The sequence below is a fragment of the Seriola lalandi genome, unplaced genomic scaffold (assembly GCF_002814215.2).
Source record: "Seriola lalandi dorsalis isolate HSWRI2012SDOR001 ecotype SW California unplaced genomic scaffold, Sedor1 jcf7180002054956, whole genome shotgun sequence".
NCBI classification, from domain to species: domain Eukaryota; kingdom Metazoa; phylum Chordata; class Actinopteri; order Carangiformes; family Carangidae; genus Seriola; species Seriola lalandi.
The window spans coordinates 63,597-81,620 of record NW_019525507.1 but is presented as its reverse complement, the minus strand read 5'-3'; the positions used below and the strand labels follow the sequence as shown (position 1 = coordinate 81,620).

Here is an 18,024-nt window from a genome sequence, read left to right as displayed (position 1 = left end):
CGTGCTGAAATTATTTTAGAACTCGGACCATTATTTGAAATTAAATTCAAAATAAGGCAAATGTGCAGTGTCAGATTGGTGACCACAATTTGTGGTATTTTTTTTAATTTTTTTTTTTAAAGTGACTGAATATTCACACAGAAGTGCAGTTTGAATAAATTCATAGTAATGCCCCGCTCTGCTGCTGGATCAAAATGCAACAAATTAGTCATTTAGCTTTGGAAAAATGAAAAATATGAATGAATTAAATGTCGCTTGACGCGTGTAGAGCATCTAGAGAAGCACTCCATTTCTGCCAGTAGCTGCTCTCAAACTTGTCACTTTGCCCTGGAGGGTAGTTTGGCCACCAGCAGGTTGGCCATCACCTTTCACTGGCAGACAGCGAGGTGTGACAGGTGTTCGACCCTGCTGCAGACGGCCTGTCAGATGGTGAACACCCATGTCACCTGCATTACAGGAAATTTGATGCGTAGTGTTAACCTCCGCTACTCAGTCAGTGTGCAGAGGGTCGTGCGTCTGATACACACTGCCAATCAAGAAGTTTTTGGACATCATATACATTGGATTTGGCACATTTAATCAAAAAAAATCTCAAACTCTCTACACTGAATTACACCTTTTTTCTTATCTGCAGCTCTCGTGTTATCACTGTCTCTGCACAAAACACAAAATGCTTTATAATGCCTTGAAAGTTTCTCGCTGGGCTGAATGTAGGAGGGAGATGAAGCAGGGCAGGTGTGCCCTCAGATGAATTTTCTATCCATTTGATGCTGGAGCAGCTTTTCCAGGTGCACTCAGGGATCAGTGGTAAACAGGGGGAAAGTGGACATTCTCTTATATTGTCTCTGCTGTTCAGTCAGCCTGCTCTCATGTAAGAGTGAGACACATTTTTCAATCTGGCTTTGGTGTCAATCCATTGTAGGTCTACCAAAATGTTATCAATTAGAGTTCTCGGTTCTGAAGTAGCACTTATGTTTGGACAGATTTTCTGTCCATCTTTAGGAATAATAAGAGCTCGCCTTGCTTCCTTTTTGAACTGACATTTGCAGGATGACTAACTGTTAAGTGTCTTTGGGCGTTACAGCAAATGTCAATCTCTCGAGCTGTGGCAAAATCCCAATACTCACTCTGTGTTTTAAGTGCCAGCATTAAGATATCTGGCTGTTTATCCTCTAAATATTTCACTAGCTGATTTTGTCTGCTGTGTGGAACAGGGAAAGTAGCGTGCATTGTGTTTATCAGAACATTTTATACTGATATAATGCTGGTAAAACCAGTCAGACTGAGCCAAATAAAGTTTTGGGCCGTAACACCAAAACAACGAGCTGAAAGACGCTAAATGCTCTGAGGCAAACTACATCAAATATAGTAATTTGATCCATCACTAATATAAAGTATTAATTAGTGCAGCTTTAAATACTGTAGAGCAATAGTTCAGTGGATGAAAACTAATAATTACTGGGAAATCCATCTTTTACCAGGTTTTTTTTATTTTTTATTTCATTTGAAATTGGTTGGACTGATCTGAAGTCACAGATTCCTTAGTATCAATCAGCACTTGTTTGGTATGATTTCCTGTTACAACAGCACAACCAATTTTTATGTTTTCTGATAGCCAAAGTGTGAACATATACACTTAACACTTGCACAGAGACTTTACAATATATGATCAAATAAATCACAATAAAGGTTGACATTTCCTGTGTTTATTTCTCATCCCTAAAAATAAAAAATAAAAAAAGCTTCCAGACTCTTGCAGCTTTAAAACACCCTCTTTGGTTCAAGGGACTCGAAGCCTGAAGTAAAGATGAGAGAACAGAAGATACTTACTCGGATGAAAGTATGACGTGACATTAAAGGAATGGGGAGCAGAGAGTGATGGGAGATGAAGGAGAAGAAAGGCTCCGCAGCTCTGGGCTATTCTCCAACATCAAGCCCTGTATTAGAATCGATGTTGGAGATCCCTTTACGGAGCGGTAACAGCCTCTCCTTCTGACATCTCCCGGCTTCTGGGAGTTAGACAGCCATGCACTTGTGCAAAGACGGTCTATCATTCGCAGCCTGCCAAGGATCCATGCCTGGAGAACAGCAGTGAATATTATTGCCAAACAGACACTCGGCTAAACCAGTTGTCAAAGCCTCTTGGATGCTAAATCAGGAGCTGTAGTTAAAAGCACATTAGTTGGGTCTAAATCAATTCTAAAAATAGTCTTTCCACATGTAAAAATAATGCTTCAGAAGCTAGAGAAGGAGCGTCTACAGAGACATACGCACCCAGCTCTGATCGATGAGGTTAAGTACTTCATCAAAGGTCTTCCAGCCTATTTTCCTGGTGTAAATTTAGATCTTTGACAGATATTACGTGGAGGATTATGTGCTTGTTATTCGTTACTGTGGCATCACTCACTGAGCGCCGCTGGTCCGATAATCAATGTTGAGGCAGACTTTACATATAAATCTGTCTCTCGGGCCTGACAAGTTTCCTGCCGCACCGTGCGATGTAACGCTGAGAGAACAGGCTGCGAGACAGAAGTCAAAGTTGAGGCTTTGATCAACTGTTTTTCCCCTCATGTTGTTTTAGATCTGAAATAGAAAAAGGGCAAAGAAAGGTTTGCTTTGATTTTAGTAAATAGATTTTTTTTATTTTTATACGGGGTAAGGCAATGTAGCTCCATATCCCGTCTAATTATTCTCGGCTGCTGATCAGAAACCTTGTAAAAAGATATTTCTTACATTATTCATCCTGCCTTTTGACCTGTTCTGTCTTCCATCTTGTTCGGTTTTTTGTTGAACAAACGAAGAAGCAGCGCTTTGACGACGCAGCAGCTCATTTCACTTCATCACTGCAGAGTCACAAAGGGAAAGAAGAAAAACGGCACAGAGGCACCAAAAGTTGTCAGAAAGCAATTGTACAATTATATTTAGAAGCTATTTAATGTCATATTTCATGAATATCAATCAGAAAAGTCAAATGATCTCTTGTGTGATCAAACATTAAGACACAAGTGGCTACGTTAGGATTGAAAACACTACATTATTATTATTATTGCAGTGAGGAAATGCTTTACATTTGCTCCAACATGACCTCTGTAGAGCTGGGATGCATTAAAACATGCATCTGTCTGCAGTGGATTTGGTTCAGACTGATGTGTCGAGCCTCGTGTGGCTCTGGCAAGTGTCATTACGCATTCAGTAAGTGTAGTGAATTTAACTGTCACCCTAAACCCCCTTTAATTTTACAGCGATGTTATTTTTTGATTGTGTTACCGTTTGTGACAAGCGTGGCGGGACTTGACACGCTGTAGTTTCACGTTTCTCTTCATCATCAGCGAGCCACTCGCAGCGGCAGCCAGCAGCCAGTCACTCACTCACTCACTCACTCACTCACTCAGTCGGGGGGTCACATAAGGACGGTAAGAAGAAAAAGAGAGAGAGCGAGAGAGGGACAGAGGTGGAAAGGTGGATATTTACAACTCAGACAGTGGCGCGGGGGTGAGCTGCATCCCAATGTCTGCTCCTTTACTGCCTGGCTCGATAATTCTCGGGAGAGACGGGACAAGCTTGTGCTGAGAATTTTCAGGTATCACGGTCAGGTCTCCAGGTGTGCCGAGTGTCTGTGCACAGACGATATTAAAAAAGCCAAGCATCACACACAGTGAGGAGGCCTTTATAGGAGAAATCCATTACGTTCGATATAATGTTAGATGTCGTCTAATAGTTTATCTGTCTGTGATGTTCGGTACGTTGAGGTATTTTGTGATAAAGCTATTTACTTTATTTGCTGTGCTCACCTTTATCGCCACCTGTCTTTGCAAAATGCATCAAATGAGGCTTTTGTTAATTGGCATTTTTTTGTCTTATGTAACGGATGTCACTGTGGGTGATTGTTGAACTTTGATGCAAAATAATAAGCCGTGTGGTGTTGAAATGACATGTCTAAACTAAACAACAATCGGGGGGCATAGATCCACAGGGGACATCACTTGTTGGCCTGTCAGGTCCGACTTCAACACTGATCAAATCCATCCACTGACAGCCCCCCCTTCGCCTTCAATCACTCCAAGTGCTGGATATCCAGATTGTGGTGTCCTCTTTCCAGTGATATAACAAGTCTGTCACAGGCTCTTCCCCCCGGGGCTCTGTTACCTGTCTCACTCTTTGTTCCCAACCCGACCTTAGGTGTGTGTTACACAGCGTAGCCGAAGCTGCCACCACTGATTCAATCCCCTGCTGAATCTGTCAGACAGTCTGGCCTTGCTTGGGTCTTAATGACTGCCCGGTGTGATGCAGTGAAGCTGTCTGACACTCTGGGTAAAAGCACAGAAAATGCAGGTATTTGGCTGGAACCTGAAACTTGACATATTTGAGACTTTATTGCATGAAGACTTGGACTGATTTGTGTGAACAAAGCTAGAACTTGAGACTTAACTGCTGTCAAATGGTAAATGGACTGCGCTTATATAGCGCCTTTCTTGTCTCACAGAGCAGTGGTTTGCCACAACTTCACTGTTGTGTCAACAGCTTGACCCCTTGGACATTGGACTTGAAATTGACTGATGTGAGACTTGACTTACTTGAGACTAAACCGTCTCAAGACTTGATTTGACTTGAGAGCAGAAACATCAGTCAGGACTTGACACCTGACTCTAGTCTCGTTCTGACAGAGTTGAGACTTGGCTTGGACCTGCTCCATAAGATTTAAAACAGCCCTGCACGGGGCGTCGTGTGGCGTAGTGGTCTAAGCAGACGCCCCATGTGTAGAGGCTACAGTCCTCGCTGCAGTTGGCCCCGGTTCAAGTCCCGCATCGGACGGCCTTTACTGCATGTCATTCCCCCTCTCTCTGCCTCCCCATTTCCTGTCTCTCTCCACTATCCTGTCCAATAAAGGCACAAAAGCCCAAAAAAATATATACTTTAAAAAACAGCCCTGCAGTGGACAGGAAACTCGTACTGTAAAAACTTCCTGCTTGTAAACGGGACTGCTGCAGAAATCGGCAGGAATTCTTTTTCGGCCGCCATTTATCTCTCTGTCTGTGTCTCACATGTGTTCACACACCCACGGAAAGGGCTTTAGCCACTGGTTCCTCTGATAAATTGCCTTAGTCATTGGTCCTGGCTGGGTGTATGCGTGTTGAGTAATGAAGAGGCCGGTGATGCTGTTCTACTCCTCCTCAGTTGCCCCTGAGCACAGGTGACCTGCTCCTCCTGAGTGGGAGTTCTCTTCTGAACGAGTTAGAAATTCATTCATCCTGTGAGAGCTACTGCGGGTTTCTTCATTGTTAACGTGATGCGAGTGTGAAGCAGAAATTTTGTGTTGTGGCGTGAGTGGAGGAAGCTAAAAAACACACATACATACACACACACACACACACACACACACACACAAAAGAAAAAAAAACATCTCTGATAACACATAACAGTGACTAACACTCACACTAGGTTCCTTTAGGCTCTTGTGCTGTGCTCAGTGCCTTCTACATTAATGACTATTGACAAGTGAATCATCTTTAATACTACACTGTTCTGCTTCCTCCGTACTGACATATACAATATGTTAACCTTCGGGACTGTAGCCAAGACATTGATATGAGCTGACAGCTTGTTCACTGAGCACATAAAATCTAAAAGTATAAGCATGATACTGGCAGGGCAGACATTGAAGTTAACTGTTTCATAGCTGGAGATTTGTTTTTAGATGCTCCATGTGCATGTAGTGCATAAAGGTACGGGCTTTACATTTTGGCCAGAGAGACTTGTAGCCTGATAGTGAGACTGAATTGCATTTTATGTTTTCTGTTTGGAAGAGGTTGCTGCTCCGTCCTAACCAATCAAAGGCAAGCGAGGCATCTGTTTCAGTCGACATGGAAACGGTTAAAGACACAAGACCTATTTGAACTACTGAAGAAAAAAATAAATCTCTGATGTGAACAGCAATTCAGGTCTGAGGTCTGGAACCAAGTTACTTAAGCAGTTAACTCCATCAAAAATATGTGGTATCAAAACCTCAGACCCTGGAGTCTTAAAATATGGCTTTGAAAAGTTCATATCTTTCTCCTTTTATAGCGGCTGTAGTCAGTTTGGGTTCACAAAAAATCTACAAAAGATCCCAGCATTGACCCAGATTTAAAAAAACACACAAAAAAAAGTTAGTTTTGTTCTTGTTAGTCTGGTCAATATGATCCACATATTCATCTTTTTGTCAAAATATGGCCCAGAATTTTAGAGAATGATAAAATGATAAGAGCCATTATTCGATATAGAGACAGACAGGAAATGTAAGGCATGTGAAGACATGCAGCTGCAGCTAATACTTTAAAGTTTAAAGTAGATTTTAAGAAGATTTTTTTAATCCACATTATTCCATCACTACTGAAAGCATTCTACACACTATCATGTTGACTTGCCGACATGCTCTGTACCATGTGCTCCTACTGTTATGTAACCATGTGAGATATCGTGGTGACGCGCTTGGAAAGGGAGCATGATGTGCTCCGCTGTCATGGTCAGAGTGAACTGCATGCTGGGACCCGTAATGTTCTTTTAATGGCTAGTGTGTTGCTGTACCACGGGGCAGAGCCCGGAGGGGAGAGATGGCGCTGATTGATAACCCGCGCATCCTCCGCCAGCCTTCATGACGCAGCATCAGCAATTCATCCTGCCAGCTTTACCATCTAGGGCCACAGCTGACGGCGACAGTGACTCAGCAATATGACTGTCTTCCTGGATGGAAGGGTTAGAAGTCTACCAGGAAGCCTTTTCCTACTTTGTACTTCTTGCTGCTTGCATTTAATTTAAGCCTGTTGTTGCATTGAATCAATACTTGTAATCAATCACTTGTTGTGTGTATCCTGGCTGCACAATTAAGTTATCAAAGCCCCAGAGTCTCTCTTGTGCTTGAGTCACTGGCTCTGGCTTTTAACCCTCCCACTGACAAAAACAAAAAATGGTTCCATAACAGAATTGTTCACAGTCATAATCAGTAATCAGCTTCCCATTTGCACAATAAAGCCTCAGTCTTCCGTGATTTGTGCCAAGCAACTGGTTGCTTTGCAAGGTCACCAAGATGGTGGCAACTCCCAGAGGTAAAGCCTTACTCCTGAGTCACAGCCACAGTCTCAGCCGGGCCGGGGCCTCATCAACACAAGCGCAGGAAACACATGGACACAGCGAGAGTACAGCCCCAGTGCTATCAGGGGCTGTTTGCTGATTTCCATCAAAGGGTAAAACAACATCAAAGGAAAAATGGCCGCCTTCTGTGCGGTCATGTCCCCTGGGTCGTTGTGGAAGGGCAGGGCCGAGGAAAGTTGGTTTTACACAACTTGAAATGGAGCTAAACTCTCTGAGATCCCATCAAGTCTCGGCTTTGATGCAGTGAAATCACTGATGTAACCAGCTTTTCATATGGCGCTCCACAGCCATAGATCCACTGTGATCACACTGTAAGTCTGCTGTAAATGCTGAGAGATGTAAAAGAACATTTTTAATGACTGACTTCCAAAAAGTAGGACCGCTTTAAAGCAGAGGTAATGCTGCAGCTTCAGTTGCCAGTTTTCTCGGTCTGTATTTTGCTGCGAGTAGCTGTCCAGTTACTTCAAAGCTGCAGCTTTCACACTTCACCTCCCTTTATTCTGTACCTTCCTCCTCAGACTCAAGCCGGCAGAAATCGCTCTCCAGTTCATAAAAAGGAGATAAAGCCAAAGCGTGAGAGAGTGGCATCAAAACTGGAGGGAGAAAAGCATCAGTTAGAGCAGTTTTGATTGGAGGTCCAGTTATGGGTTGACTGTGAGAGTACAACACTGTAGTTCACACTGTCGTCGTCGTCGACTCCCACACTTCCCTTCCCTCCTCCTCTTCTCTCGTTATGGAAAGGGCTTTCAGGCTGCAGCCGCTGTGGGCAGGCAGCCAGCCCGCTGCCACGGCCCCTATACATAACCGCAGAATAGAGGGAAGTCCAAAATTAAAAGCATTGTTATCCCTGCGGCTGGTGGCCACGAAGAGATGGAATGACAGGCTTAATTCATTGTGCTGTCTCGACCGACCTTGGCTTTGGCCTCTAGTCTGCGCCCCCCTCCAGACAAACTATTCAGCGCTGCAGTCTGGGACCTTCAGGAACCACAGCCCATATTGAGTCTGAGAGACAAGCAGATTGTTACTGGATCACTCACTGTGAGAATTTCTGTAATTTCTGTAATTGCAAATCTCCTTTTTTTTTTTTTTTCCTTTTTTTTTTTTTTTCTTTTTCTTCCCAATTCTGTTTGAGCCCAAAAGTGTCCTTGTGAATGAATTTGAATATAATGTACTATCATGGTTGCTATGGTGATGGCTGCCGTCTGTGTGCATGTCAGTTGCCATGCAACTTTTTTTTCCCTCTCCAGCAGAAAGCTGGGCCGCTACGTGCAAAGTGCTAAGCTGATACTGTTCGTGTGTTTTTACCTGGGAATCTGTCTTGATATTGCTGAAGCCAGTGTTGATCTCCAGTGTATTTCACTTTTTGAGGAGGATAATTTTTAATGATGTTGCTGTATTTGGACTGACAAATTCCTATCCAATAACACTACTCCTTTTTCTTAAGGGGTGGAAGGGACCGTTATCTGATTCGGGGGTGTATTGTATGCTGCACAAATTGTTCCTTGACTTGACTACTGTTGACCTGGAGAGGGTGATGACATTCATTCACACTGCTTTGATACATTTCATTAGTGTATGAGCAGGAGTTGCTCACCTCCAGGTCTTACCAGGCGTTCAGACCACAACAGTTCTGCATTAAAAAAAAAAAAAAAAAAAACACAAGCTGCTGCATTGGTTGGAGCATATTGTTGTTTTATATACTGGTGAAGCAGTTAAATATAATACTAGAAGTCTGGTTTGAGTTATAGATCCATGAGTTTGGAGCCTTATTGGACTCTTTAAAACGCTGCAGAGAGGATGATATGAAAGTATGAAGAAGGATTTTTCAAGTATGGAACGTTATGGAGGTTGACGGGCTCCTGTATGTATCTGATTGGCCACCAAAATTCATCGTTCGATGACATGGCGTAGGGTTGCGGCAGAAGTTTAGCCATGTTTAACTTCTTTTGACAGACGACCCTGAATTTTATTGCTTGAATTTACTGCATCGACATAGTGGTCTTACACACCACTTCTGATGTCTGTCTGAAAACAGCCTTTACTCCACCTCAATTCAACCAGTAGGGGTCTACAGTGCAGCAACAAAAACATATTCCCTCACCGGCTTCCCAATTGCAAACAAGTCCAAGGTAGTGGACTTGAACTCGGGTTTCTACGGCAATAATCGAGTGTTTAGCCTTGCAGAAAGAAACCAGTCAGCAGTTGCCAGTGAACCTCTCTTTCTGTCCGGGGGTTTTTAGCAATGCTGTGACTCTAACTGTCATCCCATATTATCTTTTACCTGCACATGTGTGCAGAGCTGAACTATGATTCAGCTCCCCAGCAGGAGCCCTGACCAGCCTGTATTTTGTCCATACAGCTTGTCCTTCTTTCTCAACAACAAAAAAAAAACCTTGCTCTACTCTGTGATAACGAGGAGAAATGAAACCCTCCTTGTCACTACCCTCCCCCCAGCACCACCGTCCTCTGCCCACTAGCCTCACCCGTTGTGCCCTGAAAATTAAAGAGCGTGTCTATGAGCCTTCGCTGGCCTGGCATCACTGATGAGGTGTAATCACCGTGGAGAGGCTCAGCTGCTCTCTTCACACCCTGCCATTGAGCTCATTAGGCCAGGAACATGATGCTAAAAAAAATAAATAAAATAAAGCAGAGAGAGAGAGACTACAGTGTTGCTATCACTGCAGAATTACGACATTGCAATGAGTGGAAGCGGGTATGAGTTTGGGACAGTTGCAAGCTAGTGTCATTTCCTCAGATGTGAAGCAGGGAAAAACTCATTTTCTGCTTCTGCTACTCCTGTATTCTTGCAGCCTCATCTCTTTTGCAATTACTCGCTCTATATTACGACTGAGCCCGCGCCATTATAGTCAAAGCTGTGAGTTAAGAGTGGCGAAGCAGAGAGCGTCTCTGTTTTCATTTTTTACATTTTTTTTTAATAGTTGGAACAAGAACAAAATTGTGTCCACATGTCATCTAAAAGTCTGCGATGATGGCTAATTTAGTTGCTTATTTTACATTATTGTTTTCATTAATTTTATTCTGTAGTTCTCCAGGAGGAGCCAGGGGGAGAAATAGAGAAGTGTATTTCCAATTTGTCATTTGACACCATGCTGTGCCCATTATTTCATGCCTTTGATTTCACCCTCGCATGAAGCTAACACACCGTCAGTCAGTTAAATTTCTTGCCTTTGGTGTTGTGTTGTGCAGTTCAGTCGTTAGTCAGTCGCTGCATGGATAGATAGGTAGATAGATTCCTCCATCATGCCTGCACTCATTCAGCTGTTAGTTCCACCTTTTTGGTAGTCTGTGCTGGCGTGGTTCAGATTTATAGCTCCACATAATTTACAGGCATTAAAAGGTTGCCACAATGGTGGCAATATAAACCGGATGACTCAGATGTAGTGTGCTGCCTCCTCTCTGTTGCTGCGTTTATAAGAAATAAAGCCTCGTGAAGGGATCAGTACCCTGTGCTTTTGTTGTCTGTCCCTCTCATCTCGCACATCTCCCACAGAAACACAGGTTGCCCGCAACCAGACCCCTCGTCCTGGGAGGCGCAAATCCAATTTCACACGTCTCACTCACAACAGATTATTCATGCAGGTGGGGTGAAGGGTGCTTAGGTGTGTGTATGTGTGTGTGTGTGTGTGTGTGTGTGTGTGTGTGTGTGAGTGCTGTGGGCATGTGTGTTGCCCAAGGGCATTTCCTTGAAGAGAAGCAAACATGCACATGCACACACTCACACATCTCCTGTCACCCCCTGGAGGGGTGTGTGTGTGTGTGTGTGTGTGTGTGTGTGTGTGTGTGTGTGTGTGTGTGTGTGTGTGTGTGTGTGGCCTTTCATTTAGCAGAGGGCCATCAGTGAGTCATTCTCCTAAAGAGCACCCTTGGGTACTTGTCCCGCTGACACACACGCAGTGGCTATGTCAGAACAAGGCTTACTGGTCAATGTTTAATGCTCCGTAATTGGTTTTACTGACCAGCACACCCTGTAGGATGCCAATGCTGATCAGAAGCCGAGCATCTGATGCTGACCACTACTGCTGTCCTACTTGGGCTTTTATTTTGAAATATTAGTTATGTATAATTCATATCATCCGCTGTGAGAGGTGTAACTGTTGTCTGGCAGTCATTACAGGGATTAAACTGTCAAGGTTAAGCTGCACAATCTTCTCTACAATCCCTTCTTCCTTCTCCATGTCTATTTAAACCTGCCCAGACATAATCACGGCATATCACCCTGACACCTGACCATGACTTGAGTGTGATTTCGATACCTGAGCGCTGAGTTTCATCTTACCTCTCTTCCTTTTTCCTCTTTACTAGAGAACCATGAGCACTGTGGAGGAGGAGCCGGATCACATGATACCATGAAGACGAGCCTGCAGGTCCTGCGCTGCCAGCTGCTGAGTGAGTGGACCAAAGGGAGGGGAGTTGGGAGGGCATCAACAGGGTGTCCTCGGTGTGCAACCAGAGGCCCAGAGCGCCAGTGGGCGTTGCAAGTGCAAAGAGAGAACAGGAAGTATCTGGGAGAGCTGTGTTACTGTCTTGCAAATGGCATTCTGACAGGCCTCATGTAAATTTCATTGGTATAATAACTGAAAAACATTAATAAAATAATAATACGAACTGCCGTGTGCCAACATACACATAAGGGTATTGAGTCTGGGTCTGACTGAGGCTCAAACATGTTTCCTCTGCTAACCATCTTGATACACACTGCTCTATCACTGCTCTTTCACTTGCCAACCTAGCGCAAGCAGCGGTGGTGGGTTGGCGGGGCACAAGGTCTGATCCAGAATTTCTCAGTGAGGAAGTAAGAGTAGATGTGCTTCAGTTTTCCATAGTTTTTCACTTTTTATCTGGGAAAACCATGTTAAACAAAATTACATTAACTCTGATATCCAATGGACGTGACATTGAACAAAAGAGCAGACATTGTCATTATTCTGTTGTGAGACAGACAAAACATTGCCATCTGATCGTTAGTCATAAGTCTTTAGAATGGTTTAATTAGTTTATTGATCAGATAAAGGTAAATAGTAGCAGGAATAAGGTGTCTTGCTAATTGACATTTCAATAGAGTGGATACTTGGAGATGCTTTTTGTAACTACAAATCTTACTTCTCTTGGTGACCTATCGGTACATGAATGAAACATCGTTCCTTTATTGCTGGAGACCCTGTTAAATGCCTTCAGGCTACCCCGGTTTGTAGATATCAGATACTGTACATACAGTGCTAAATCCCCGTATTTCTTGTTATTCTTTGAGTCTGGGCTGCTTTAGATTCAGAGGACAGGATCGAGGCTCTGGGAGTGGATGTACAAAGCTCTGGCAGGCTACCAGCACAGAATGTCACATGAATATGGAACATGGGGGTCAGGCCGGGACCCACCGGGCTCCTGGACAGTTAGCTAAACAGGCTGATGATATCTAGTATGCACCCCCAAGCTCCTCCACCTCAGGGCAGTGGAGCCAAAGGCTGCCCTTGACAAATCTGCCTCAATCCCTCAGAAGTGATAAACTCGGACTGCACTGCTGTGAATGAAGTGCTCTACGCTGTAGCAGAGGTGGAGCAAGGTTACTCCGCGCTGGTTTTAATCTAAAGAGAGGAAGTCTGAGTCGAAGTTGCTCACTTTTTGCTTTCATGTGTTCAGCCGGAGATCCAGCTGAGTTCTGAGTTTCCTCGGACACATTACGACTCCACCAGGGGTTTGCCTCTTTACAGTGTGCAGAGCTAAGAGGCCCACCTGAGATGTCTGTGTGCAGTACGGAGACATTTTTCATTTCTCTCTCTGGCCCAGCCATCTGCAGGAGACAGATGTGCCTTAATATCCTCAGACTGCAGGCAAGAGAAGAGATGCTGCAGATAGAAGAGAACTAAGACGGATTGATCCCACATCATGGCAGGCGTTGTTTTCCTTGTTTGTCAGTGCTCTTGATACTTATGTGAGCATGTTGTGTGGACATAACACACTTGAGTGAATGGAGGAAACTTATCTTTCTTTTTCTAGCAAATTAAAATTTGTGGCAGCTCGGCTTTCATAACAAAGCCAGACAAGTACGGCAGTTGCTTCCAAGACCGGTTGGTGTGAAGTAAATAAGTGCACAGGGCTTGAGTAATCGTTCCAATCTGACTTTGTGTTGTTGCAACCATTTGTGGTCTTTTTAAAGCTGCCAACACGAGTAAAAATGTTCAAATTATCTAGAAAACGTGTCTGTAGCTTTAATGGAGTTGTTTTACTGCAGGCCTGTAATTCAGTGTTCTCCCCCAGATTCCAAACAACTTCCTGTTTAATGTTTCTCCTTCCTGTCAGATCTGTTGCCTCTGTCACAGTCGCTGTAGCTAAATCATTACCTCAGTAAACAGCACAAGGACTCTTTGTTATTCTTGTTTTCGCATTCTCTCGCCGCCTGATTCTCAGATAAACACGTCTCTGTTCAAAGCTGCTGCAACCTGACAAACAATTTGTGGAGCATTCAAACAGGAAGCCATTATCCTGTTGCGAAAGCTTTCCCTCTTATCTCGGGACTCACATCTGTAGAGCCCACCCCGCTCCGCCTTCTCCACCACTCTGCCCATCCAGTCCTCCTACGGGACGGTCCCAGTGGTCCACAGGATGTGCCCTATCTGTCTGTTTCCCTCCCCACGGGACAGACACTCTACCCAGAGTGGCAGAGGAACACACCCAAGAACAAACCAAAAGAATGTGTCTGTTTGTGCTACTGTAAAGATGACGCTATTTATACACCCATGCATCTTTCCATGAGGCAGCGGCTCTGTCTCTGCATTTGTATAGATAGTCAACCAAGCAGTGTGAATGAAGAAAGTAGTTATTCCTAATTGAGAAGGGCTTTATTCATGAAAGATGACAAGAAATGGACACAAAGATGCAGTGAGAATAACACAAGAGAATGATTAGTTGTTGTAATAGTGGAAACAACACTTATGCATAAGTCTTTATGGGCCCCTTCCCCCAAATTCAAAAATTGTGACTGCTCATCTAACCTTCTCTGCAGCACTACTTTAAGCTCTTTCAGTGGTCAATGATGAATAAGTGTTACAATACCCATCATTACTCATCAATTGACGCATGTTCCGACTTATGATTCATCGCGTGGCAGGTGCATTTTGTGTTTCTGTGTGGCAAAAAGTACAAGAAAAAATGTCACCAAAGTGATTCACAGAAGAAAAAACAATTTTGAACATCAGCAAATGGGAACATTTAAAATGAGTCAGTTTATGTTCCCGCGGCGCAGTCTCAATAGAGGCTCTGAGTATGACGACCATGTTGAAGAGCAGTAGGAGAAGGTGGATGGATAGTAGTAATGGCAGCAAGACAAGCAGTAGAAGTAAAAGTACGGTAGGAGTTTTTAATCCACAGAAGTTTCACAAACAGTTTGTACTCACATTAAAACCTGGACGTTGCCCACGGTTTGGTCTGCAGGCCACTGAGCAGCTCAACTAAAGCAATTGATGCTTAAGCTCATTCCTCAATGAATTGCCTTGGTGGTGGTAATGAGAGAGGGACAAGTAATGCTCTTTTACTTTGCCCACCATGCAGTAAGACAGATGTAGTAGTGGTAGCGGTCTCTGTTGTGCTGGTATTATAACTAAATCAGTTGCATTAGTCGATAACCACTTGAAGTCAAACAACCCAAAGATTAGGCAGCTAGCTAATTTCTGCTGTAGCTAGCTGCTAGCTCGTAGGGTTAGTATCTGCAACAGAAACATTTTAATGGTCATAGTGGTATTACTATCAATAATAATGGCATTATTAGCAATACAAATTGTTATATTGGAAGTAGTAGTATAAGAAGTAGTACTTTTATTAGTGGGGGCAGAAAGTGAAGTAGCTGTTCTTGTAGCAGAAGTGATATTAATACTAATGCTGGTAGTAATAGTAGTAATGGCAGCAGAGGTTGCAGAAGTGTGAGTAGTTAGCGGTTTTTAGTTAGCGGTAAATGTTATTTGTAGTAATACTAACAACTGCTGCAGTAGTAGTATGAGTAGCTATAGAGGGTTAAAGTTGTAGCAGCAGTATTGTTAGTTGTTTTTATTATTTTAAATTTTATTGTTATTAATGTTCTATATTTATTTATTATTATTAGTTTAGTTATTAGCATCTGATATTGATAAGTTGATAAGCTAGTTGTAGTGCTGTAGTAGCAAAAGTTGTACTAAGTAGTAGTAGTAGTAGAGGTAGTAGTACTAATAGTACTGTAGTAGTCCCATTGGTAGTGGTAATTGTTGCACAAGTGCAGTGGGTCCATTGAAGTCAGTCTGGGCCGACAGCGCTCTGTCCAGGCGTGATAATCCAATCTCACCAGCAGTTAGTCAGACAGCTCTCCAGACAGTCCGTGTGCTGATAAAGGGTTTTGTCCGCCTGAAGCTGATGGGTCTGATCTGTTTCTGTGGCTCGCTCTGACGGTACGTCAAAGCTTAGAATCAAAGCCTTGGACTACCTTCAACAAAACTCCCCATTTAAGGCTTATGATTACTTTGATTTGAGTCTGTCAGCCTTTATCCTCAAAAGTGAGATATGGATTCATTTTTGCATTAAGGGAGTGGAGCCATGGTGTGTGTGTGTGTGTGTGTGTGTGTGTGCTGCTATGGTTTGATATAGGCTTATTGGTATTCTGATGAGCACTGTAGATAAAACCGTCTCCATTTGCCCTGAGGGATTTGGGGGGAATCCCATGGAGGTTTGTCTGCTGCTGTAGAGTGGTTGTGATTAGCATAAACAAGGCTAAATGTGATCCATGGAGGGCCGGTTGGGTGGTGAGGAGGACATCCTTAATTACTGGTTATGGTTCAATGCCCAGGGGCATCTAAACCAGCACTTATGTATGTTTATCCCATTAGAGAAATAGGTGGACATATAGTAATTCCCTTTAGTTCTTTGACATTTACATCTCAGGCACTAAGTATGTATGTCGGGTATTAATGGTTTTATCCAGAGCAACTTGGGATGAGAGCACAGGCAGAGAGTCTGTGTCTTGCTCAAGGGCATTTTGACGTTGTTATTGTTGGACACACACTGTTTAAACATACATTTGTTATTCTAATACCTTCAGTCTAGTTTCATCAGTCAGGCTCATAAAAAAAAAAAACATTCTTCATCATTCACATTTCATAAAGAAATTATTGCATAGGTCTTCATCGTGCTTTGTCATTTCTCTCCAAATCTGGAGAGATACAGCAGCCTCCAGGGGGTTCAATTTCTGCCAAGAAAATTTTCTCTAAAGGAATTCAAAGAGAGATTTTTGGGGTTTTTTCATTTTTATTTCACTTAAGAATATTGCCAAAAAACAGATGTGGCACTAAATGACCAAATACACAGAGCCATTGCTCAACCTGTTCGTAAGTGTTACAAAACCTCCACAAAGATGAGATGACAAGTTACCTACCAATATTCTCGATAAATCAACTCACTTGTGGGTTCATGCAACATTGTGGAGCAAGCCTTGGTTAGTTTCTGAGAGCTAAGTCTGAACCTGAAAGAAAGAAAGAAAAAATGAATTAAATATTTATGCTATTGTTAAGATTAAATTTTTACCAATGATTATACCCTTTCTGCAGCCTGATCCAGACGAACAAGATCATGACACCAGCTGTTCAGTTTGGAAATCATCTTTCATTTTTTATCGTAGTCTTCTGAAGGACAGATGATGCAGGTTGTTACTGTCAACAAGTGCAATCAAATCTTTTTTTTTTGTAAGGGTCAGTGCACATTAACAAAGATTAACAAACATTAACAAGACAGAATTAACCAAAAAGCTGTTCTTTCATCTGTACCTGGACACATGTTTTGAAATTGAAATTCATTTATTAATTAAGTTATAAATAGATAAATAAGCAAGCAGAGCAATAATAAAACAGAACATTAATGTTAGTGAAGATATTATACAAGACATCTTGATGCTACATTATCTTACATTTAATCTTAATACAGATGCAGTTTGATTCATTTATTCAAGTGACCTTGGCCAGACTCTCATTGGATGTGTTACAGTTCTTTTCGTTATTCCCCGTCATGCTGCCTGAGCAGGGAGATGACAGAGCAGTAACAGTTCAGAAGAACAGCCTGACGAACCGTCACAAGCCTTATTGATGGATGATTTTGCAGCTTCTATTTTTGGCTTCCTGTGGAGCCTCCAATTCGAATAGTGCCACTGCCAGCTGCCCACTGCCGATGCGGCACAACCAACCTGGCTCCAGCACACACTTCATCGGCAGATTGTCGCTGTGCACGTTCAAGCCACATCGTTCTCCATAGCACCTGTCTCTTATACACATCTCTGACATTGGTTTTCAATTAAGCAGCTAAATAATAGAAAAATAAAGCCCTTTGAAAGAAACAGCAGTAGTATGATTGATGCTGTAGGGCTCTGCTGATTTATTTATTGATTCTTTAAAAAAAAAATAGACCTCCTAGTCTGCGCTGTGTCCCCGTTAGGCCACTGAAATTGAAATACATAGTACTTGAATTACAAACAAATTATAATCCCAAAGCAGTTGCACAATACTTGGTGTTTGCATAATGTCCTTTTGCCCTTTTGTTTATTCTATTGACTATTCTATAGTCATTGACATTGGATTTCAATCCTGGCAGCAAATCAATCAATCAATAATGGTCCAACTTATTCAGTCATTCTAGGAAAAAATTAACATTGAAATTCATCATTTAAGATTTTAGAGTTGCTTTATTTACCTGTTCGTTGAGAGAAAGACTACACTAAATAACCTCTGAAAGACTCATGTATTCTAGTATATATTCAGTCTTTTACGTAACACACATTAAGTTAGAAGCAAAGTACTTTCTTCTACAGATCAGAGCCAGAGTAATACATCGGAGAATTACACATAAAACACACAGAGTAATAGCACTGATAAT

At 42.7% G+C, this 18,024-nt stretch overlaps 1 protein-coding gene across 3 annotated transcripts in view; it reads left to right on the top strand.

Annotated features, from left to right (window-relative positions):
• tmem108 (transmembrane protein 108) overlaps positions 1-18,024 on the top strand; it is a 45,743-nt gene that overhangs the window by 15,164 nt on the left and 12,555 nt on the right. For all 3 annotated transcript variants that reach the window (XM_023395044.2, XM_087170690.1, XM_023395045.2), the window contains exon 2: positions 11,452-11,535. In XM_023395044.2, the coding sequence (XP_023250812.1) occupies positions 11,496-11,535 (40 nt within the window). In that variant the 5' untranslated portion in view covers positions 11,452-11,495. The remainder of the gene's footprint in view (positions 1-11,451; positions 11,536-18,024) is intronic.